The sequence below is a fragment of the Chaetura pelagica genome, unplaced genomic scaffold (genome assembly GCF_000747805.2).
Source record: "Chaetura pelagica isolate M959 unplaced genomic scaffold, ChaPel_1.0 scaffold17, whole genome shotgun sequence".
Taxonomy (NCBI): domain Eukaryota; kingdom Metazoa; phylum Chordata; class Aves; order Apodiformes; family Apodidae; genus Chaetura; species Chaetura pelagica.
In genome coordinates, this window is record NW_009970726.1 from 11,334,820 (window position 1) to 11,343,531 (window position 8,712).

The 8,712-nt window shown below is 39.1% G+C and overlaps 1 protein-coding gene across 1 annotated transcript in view; it reads left to right on the forward strand.

Moving 5' to 3' along the window:
• Positions 1-1,826: 1,826 nt before the first annotated feature.
• PTPRN2 (protein tyrosine phosphatase, receptor type, N polypeptide 2) overlaps positions 1,827-8,712 on the forward strand; it is a 91,060-nt gene continuing 84,174 nt past the window's right edge. Inside the window, exons 1-2 of the mRNA XM_010007048.1 lie at positions 1,827-1,841; positions 2,638-2,832. Of these exons, the coding sequence (XP_010005350.1) occupies positions 1,827-1,841; positions 2,638-2,832 (210 nt within the window). The remainder of the gene's footprint in view (positions 1,842-2,637; positions 2,833-8,712) is intronic.

Consider the following 8,712-nt stretch of genomic DNA (forward strand, 5'->3'; position numbering starts at 1 on the left):
TTTATTTTCATTTGGAGGTAAATCTACTCTAGAATCAGTTGGCTATAATATTGCTTCTTTTATCATTATAATTTTCATTAAAATGGTATATTATCTTCTTAAGATTTTACTTGGTCCTGATTCTCTTTTGTGAGCAGAGGTCCATAATCCTTTCCACAGCAACCACTTGTAAAAGCAGAGGATTATGACTTGAGACAGGACACAAGCAGCAGGAACAGATCAACTTAAAAACAAAGATCCTGTTTGAGTACAAATGCTATTGTTAGCACAGAGTTGGGGTGAGTCAAGTGACAGGATGTCTTTTAGAATATAATAAATTCGTATCTACACCACATGGTGTGCTAGCCAGAAGACACATCCTTTTAGCAGTTATAAGATAGGCTACATATTTTTATACCTTCACTTTTTATACTTTTACCTTGTCCAATAAACCATTCCCTCAGAGAACAGCTGATATCTAAACAGCTGAACAGCTTTTTTGTTTTCTGTAGATTTATTTTTCTGTCCAAAGAGTTTCTACACTGTTATACTTTTTCCAAAATCTGCTAAAAGTAGGGATTTTAAATTATACTACTGCAAGGTCATTTCAAGGTCAGTAATAGCCAATTTGGTCTAGTGCTATCATTTCTTATGATGTATCTTATCCTTCAGAGAAAAGGAGGGAGGTATTTTTGTCTCTATACTAAAAAAAAAAAAAAAAAAAAAGCAATAACATGTTTTCCTATATTAAAAAGTCTTGGATTTAATACTGGTAGTTTAACTGATCTATCACTCAGAAATATATGCGACTCAATTTCGAAGTATTTTTGAAGTTTTTTTCCCTAATATTTTTCCTGTTAAGGTCAGTAGGAAGTAACAAAAATACCAAGTGACTTAAAACATTTTAATCAATTGTGGAAAACTCCTCCTTTAAAAAAAAAAATAAATTAAAATACTTATATGGTATGGACAATATTAATAAAGATACAAAATGCAGTGATGGAGTCAAGTACCAGTTTCACTTGAATGGTCTGCATAGTTATTCCATAATTGAGAGCACATACATAACCTGTGCTTCCCAAACTTCTGGTGACTGTTTTTGTAATAGACAACAAAGTATATCCTGTTTATATATGATACAAGGTTTGTCTCAAGGTGTCTTCATTTGTACATAGTTTGTTTTCTGGCTGTTCATGGGTTTTCTTATTCCACACCATAAAACAGTACAATGTCACATAAGCATCTCTAATGATGAGTCAATCAAAAGCCTTAATAGAAGAAAATGTTTAGTTGGGTCTGTAATCATTGCTATGTGGAGGCAAGAGGAGCCTCAATGTAGTGGTTTCAGGGGGTTTGAATGGTTGCTACTGCATGGCTGAGGATCCCTCTTCAGTGTCCTAAAGTCTGCAAGGTTAAAAAAACCCAACATAGTCTTGAAGTCGTAATTTTTGAACTCCTGTTTGAAAATAAGATTTTATTGCAGATGATGTATGGAGGCTTTCAGATCATCCTACTGATGGCACTTGGGTGGCAACTATATTATCAATGAATAAGAAAACAGGAGCCATGGCATTTCAACAGTATGAATTCTCCAGACTGTATTATTTGGTTAGCCTAAGGCAAGAGACTGTGCTCTTAGTACTCTGTGCAGAATGAGTAATCTGAGACAAATGTGTAACCACACCGTGTGTGCAATATGTCCACATACTATGGACTAGTCGGTCTCGCTGTGCGCCGCAGGCAGCCAAGTACCTCTCGTGGACAGTGGACGTATGCTAAAAAATGGTAATTTTATTATGCTGTCTGGGATTTCACCACACATAACTGATTATAAAAGCATTATAACAATGACGGTGTTAACTGTGTGTTTGTTTATCCCACTAGAGTGAGAATTTTATACTGCAAGAAGTTAGCAAGATTTTCTGTTGCCTAACCAGAATTCTGTATTTCTGCATGCAAGCAACTGAAAATGCATATTCCCAGTGCAAACTATTCCAGTGCTTTAACATGGCTTGTATTAGTGTGTGTGATAGCTTGAATTTTCTTTCTTTGCCAAAGCTGCTGAAACAATACAATGATAGATTTCTGCTTTTATTCTTCATTAATGTCATTCTTCATCCTCTCTGCCCCACATCACCGAGGAAGTGTTATGAGTTTGCTGTTTTAATGAAGAGAAATGAGGCATCTATCACCTAGGATTTCTGCTGGAGAGCACATCAATTCAGTTGCCTTGAGCTTGCTGAGTTTGCATATCCAGGGCCAAGTAGTGCTTTCAATTATTCCCGTGCAACCCCATTAACTTCAGGAGGCTGTGCAGTTCAAAAGTGACTTCGCAGAACGCAAGGTGGTGTTAGGAGGCAAGAAGGATATCTGATAGTGGAGTCAAGCTTCCAAATATTATTTTTGGTTATCTAAAAAGGAGATGAGCATACAGTCATAATTATACTTTTGAAAGGGTAGTGTAGTCATCATATAGTAATTGCATTGAGTATCTCTTTGTAGCTGTGCCTAACAGAACAGACAGCCTCCCAAAAATCACTGCAGTGAGGGGGAAAACACTTCCAGCTGGGAAACATATTGTAAATCATATGTCTTTAGTAGACTGTATCCTGTAATTACTCTTAACTGTAGGTTGTTTCTTCCTCTTTCTCTCTCTAGGAGCTATGCCGTCAGCGCATGGCAGTGAAAACGTCTGATCGCCCAGAGCCCCTGCACGCATCTCGAATAAATAGTGTTTCTTCACAATTTAGTGATGGGCCCGTTCCCAGCCCCTCAGCCCGGAGCAGCACGTCGTCCTGGTGTGAGGAGCCAGTCCAGTCCAACATGGACATCTCCACCGGTCACATGATCTTGGTAAGGTAGTTTTGTCTTCACGGCACGAGAAATGTCAGGATTTAAAGTACCTGCTCAGCATTTGGAAAGAGAGAACTTTTAAAGAAAGGAAAGCTTTTGCTTTTGCAGGTTAAAAATATTCCTGAGCTTTGTTGGTAATCTTGGCTTTGTATAATTAAAACTAAAGGGATTTTAATTTCCATTTCTTCTTCATTATATTGTGGCTTTTTTTCCTCTCTGGTGAACATTGTTTTATCTTGGATATAGGAGTTGTTTTTGTGCTTGCCTTAAAAAAGATAAGCCTTCTGTTATCTTTTTTTCCTGTTTATTTTATATTTACCTCAGCTGGGACAACGGAATAAAACTGCTGAATTTCTCATTAGCTTGCTGCTTTTCCTCATGTACCTTTAGCGAGCCGAGGTATGTGAGCTGGGAAAGCAGCAGACTATTAGTGATATGGAGCAATTTATTTTTCATTACCCTTAGAAAAGAAAAGGGATTTGAATTTTGAGGCTAGCCTGATTTTTTTTGTCCTTGGCTGGATTTCACTTCAAGCTGGATCATTTCTATGTTTGAAATTACTCAAATATGTTCTGTTAATGGAGTCTGCATTGGAAAACTTGGGTTACTTCCAAATATGACTTGTGACTAATATCAGTGTGGAAGACGGATACGTGAAGCAGCCCAAGACCAACAGAGTCCAGTTGTGACAGGTTGCAGCTTGTTTCTGTCTTTCGCTCTGTTAGTGTCCTGCTGAGAGAGTTGTAGAGTAATACCCCTTTCTTTGTGCTTTGTTTTCTTCCTCCTTTAAATATTTACTGTCTTGGTAGAGTGCATTGAAATTAGCTAAGAAGTTAGGTGATGGTGAAGATGATGAGCCAGGCTTTATTTTGCTTTCTGTATTTGATTTCTGCTATTTTTTAGTATGGTTGATCTAAAGTAAACACCTTTTCCAGTTGGTAGCATTACCATGCTTTGGGAAACTTCCCTGTTGATTTATTTATGCCCTGCTGAGATGACTCACCAGTGGGGTCTCTCAGAAGAAAAACTTCTCTTCACCATGCTATACTTTAGGGACATAATTTTTCAATTTCTCTCTTTTTCTGGACTTAAATTGGAAAGTAGTATCTTCTCAGGTATTTTTCAAGTTCTTACAAGACACCTCACCTGACAGAAAATGCTATCAAGTTGGGCAAAACCCAAAGAGCTAATTTGACCTCAGCCAAGTTACTGCCTTGGGCGAAAGCAGGGCACTTTTGTAAACCAAATGCTGCATCAGAGTATGTCATCCTGAGTAAATATTTCTTCTCCTGACCCTGCCTATTCTCACCCTCCCCCCTGAAAAGGAGTTACTTAAGTATTATGTTAAAGTCTGGTGTACAAGTGCAATTTGGAAGGATTGCTCCCATGACAGAAAATGATGTACTATATTTTTTACTGTCCCACTTTTGCCTAACCAGAATTAAAATTCACTTTATTTCCTTTCATAGTTAACAGAAATGCTTGGGTAAAAAAGAATAACCTCAATTGCCCAGCCTCAAAATTACTACAAACTCCTGTGGTAAAGTATTAGGCAACGTATTTTTATGGAGACAAGAGCAAAATTTCCAATGTAGTTGGAAATTTACATTTATTATTTGCAAGCAGTTTCAACTACTTTAAACTCAACAAATTTTTTTTCAAATATATGATTGGGAAAAGCAAATAATCACAAAGTCAATACTAAAGGAGAGAAATTTTCATATGGGAACCACTTGTTTTGGCTCTGGGAGTCTCTGCAAAATTGCAAGAAAGAATTGTCTTGATAGGGTAATAAACTTTTTAAATGGTCTGATTTTCAAGATCACTGGTGTTCAGTGCCTTTAATTCAGTCAATCCTGTTTAACTCTGAATAAATTCATGCATATGTTAGCCATCTAACAGCATGTGTTACATCTTAGGTTGTGAGTGTTCAAAGAAGGGTAAAAGAAATGCTGTAGTGTTGTGAGAGTACGAACCACACAGAGAGAGAAAAAATAGTTAATTTATTTAGTCTAAACTGAACAAACAAAGATCAGTGATTCAGGGGAGTGTGTGTATGTTCTTTGAAATACAGGATGGGGAAGAATTGTCCTTAACAGACACAGATGCTACAATTAGGAAGAAAATACAAGTTAGAATCAAAAGGATACATTTAGCCTGGATATCAGGGCAAGCCTAATAGGAGGGTCAGGCAGGCAGCAGGGATGTTTACTTAAGGGAAGTAGTTAAACCGTAACTTCACAATGTGCTAAAGGGGAAGCTGGGTTTGGTTTACATGGGAGGATCAGCATTGCTCAGCTACAGCACTGAAGCAGATGATTGGACTTGATCAGAAATGCTCATGTTCTCTTTCACTGTGGGTCACACTGAGCCCAGAGAGCTGACCTGATTTATGTTTTGCTAAAACATAAATGCACTATCTGTAATACTTTATTTGCCTGAATGTCTGTGGTGGCTTGTTGGATTTCAGCAGTAGAAGAGGCTCACCAGCAGTGAGCTTTTCTGCCCCTTGCCCTGCAGCTACAAGTCGAGGAGAGCAAGGGGCCACTTTGCAACTTTTATACCATTCAGCACCAGAAGTTTTCCAGTTCTTCCCATTCCCTGATGCCAAGATCGTCTTTTCTTTTAAATTTTGTAGATATTTTTCATGAAAAATATCTCAGTGCCTAAAAACGCAACAAGACATATTAGCAAGGGGACTAGTAAGAATGGCAAATACCATCTGCTTTGCAGGGTAAATGCACTTAAAGCTTTGTAAATATGTTTTTCAGCTCCGTAGTGTGCAGTGAAGTAGCAGTTAGCTGAGCTTGGGCTCCTCAGCTGTTATTGTTCATAGGTGCCAGCACCTCCCCAGAGAAAATAAAACCATGACTTACTATATAAAATGGCAGCAAGAAATATTTTACTGTGATTTATAAACAGAATCAATCTTTAATGAAAGTAGCATAGAAGAAATGTGTCTGTGACTGCTGGATGACTCCATGTAATCTTACTCAAAGGTAACGTTGGTCAGAAACGTTTCTGTAAAGCTGTTTAATTGGCTGGAAAATGCTAGCAGGTCATACCTGAAGTGATGTCCAAGCCTCTGCAGCTTTGGGTTTATTGGAGCCTGTCATTGGCCATAGGTACTGTTTTCTTGGAGAATGTACTGCCTGTAGTTAGTCCATCATTTATAGGACTTGAGGTTTGGAGAAACCAGGAATCTTCCAAACCCACGTGGCTGTGGGGCAGTCTCCTCACTTAGTCTGAAATTGTTCTTTCAAAGAGAAAAATCCTGCATTTCTGCCACATTCCTGAAGAGCAATGACAATGTCTCTGCACCTCTGACAGTGACGTGAGGTAGTTTGTGCTGTTGGTGGGAGAAAGCAGGGAGGACTCAGGAGGCCCAGGAGGACAGAGATAACAGCATTCAGAGGTTTTTTTCCTTTTTCACGTTCTTTTTCCTCACATTTGTAGCAGGAGAATGGCCCATCTGGCACTTTTTGATTCTGTCTTTCTAAAAGATCCAAGCAGTCTGGAAATTGTAATTAGAGGAGTGTGTTTTATGCAGTGGTGTTTGTGGCACTGACTGGCTGGTTTCAGCACAAGCAACAACAACCAAGTGCCCTCATTTCAGTCACCACTGGTTTTGCAAGAAAACAGTTGTTTTTTCAAAGGGCATAGCAAGGGAGAGAGTAGGAACTCAGAAGCAGATTTCCATCCACTTCATTTACATATGTACACCTATATTTTAAGTGCCAAGAGAAGTCCTAATAAAGTGCAACACTTCCTTTTGCAGTCAAGCAAGAGAGCCAGGAAGGTGTTGAAGGTGTACATAAGAGGTTTATTCTCCCTGACTTGGGCTCCTAACTTGTACCTACATTTTAGGCACTTAATGAGGTAGTGTTCTCAACTTGAGTCCACAAATTCCCCTTTTGTTGAAGTGAGTGGGTGGCTATGAGGGTCTCCAGAGAATCAGGCCTCTTGGGAGATATTCTGTTGTGCCTGCACCATCACATTGACATCTGCAGCTTAGATGAAGGTGTCTCTTTGGTTTCTGCTGAAGCACAGGTTTGGCATGTAGGTTAGGTAGATTGGATCCCACATCTGCTTCGTATATTGCCACGCTTGTTTGGCTAAAATAGTTACAATCTTTTATGAGTTTTTAAATGAAGAGCAGTACTGCAAGAAGGGAGCATATGCTTTTGCTGATAACATTTTGAGGTTGTTGTCTGAATACCATAGATGAGAGGGAATTTGCAGAAGCAGAAGTGATTTTCTGTGGTTTGGGGTGGGTTGTTTTTTTTCTTTGTAAAGACAGAAGTGCAAAATTTGGAACAGTGTATATAAATTAGAATTTCAGAAAGTGAATTTCTGAAAGATCCTCTTTGGTACTTGTTTAAGCTAGAAGTCTTAGGAGTCTTCTCGCTGAAGGTGTGAAACTGCTGTATGTATTGGAAATAATAATAGTCTGTGGCAGTTTGTGCATACTATACTTGGAAGTTTTGTAACTGGCCTGGATTAGACAGTGGGAGAAAATAAACTACAGGCCAAAATCTAGGGCCTTCTATGTAAAAGTCGGAAGTCCACTTAATACCCTTGTTCCACTTGATCCCCTTGTCTTTGGCAATGCCTCCAAAACCAGAAGCAATTTCCCCAAAGAGAAGTGAAGGGTGGCTTCATGAGAGAACTTCGTGTCAAAAGGTTCTGGGACAGGCTGTGTCTCAGAAGGTGAGCACCTGAGACCACTTTCTGAGATGTAACCTGAACTAGAGGCACATAGGATGGAGACCTGCTGCTGCTGGGAAGCCAGTCAATCCCAAGATGTTGAATTTTGCATCTAATTCAGTTTTGATGCTGAATCCATGGCAGGATTGCTGTGGGTCTGAGACAGGCAGCAAGGAAGGAATAGTTTCCAAAGTTGAACTTCAGGGTTTTGGATACCATTGGTGTCCTTTAAGCTCTGCATAATAACTTCTTGGTGGTTTCTAAGCAGTTTTCTCTCACTTTATTTTGTAAAATAAACTCTTCTTGAAGTGGACTACATGGGCTAGTTGCTATAGATTTTCTTTTAGTGTAATATAGAAGCGCGTAGAACTCAGCGATAGAAACCCCATTCCAACAAGAAAAAATATTTCTTAAATCCTCCACCGCAGTTTGCAGGAACTCCTTGATATTATTCTTAAAGCTACAACAGAAGTATGAGCAAAAGGCATCTAAAATCACTTCTCTAAATAAAGAAAGTCCAGCATGTGAGGGCTGATAGCATTGTGCTAGGTGCAGGTGTGCTTTCCACCTTGAGCTTAATCCATATGAACAAAGACATTTCCTGAGCAAAGGAGCGTGGTGCCCGGTGCGTGAGTGCAGTGCACTGCCTGGGGACACATGCTGCAGCAGTGATTAATGCTAGTAGGGACAGTGGTGAGGACTGCACGTATGGAAAACAAGGTCTTTGTCACAGTTATTGTATGTTAGAGTATTAAGTGGTGGGGTTTTTTTTCTCCACCACTTCCTTCTCCCTTTCGCTTTAGCCATCGATACATTTCAAGAATAGAAATACTCTGTTTAAAAAAAAAAAAAAAATTACAACTGAGAAAAAGAAGGAAAAAAAAAAATCCTCCCTCACATGGGAAGGGAAACAAATCAGTGGCAAAGTTTAGCTAAAAGCATAAACTCCTTACACATGTGCCAAGTTGATCTAAATCCCAATTTGTCTCTTAACTGCGCCAGTATAAATAACTGTAGGAGTCTCACAAAATGTGAGACCCAAGAAGGCTTTGGCCCTAAAGGCCATTTCATCATGGACAGTCAGACGAGAGGAGTCACAAGGGAAAAGACTGTTGTGTGTTACATCACTCAGTGACAAGATAGTCAGTATCCCAAAAAGATAAATGCTCTGGT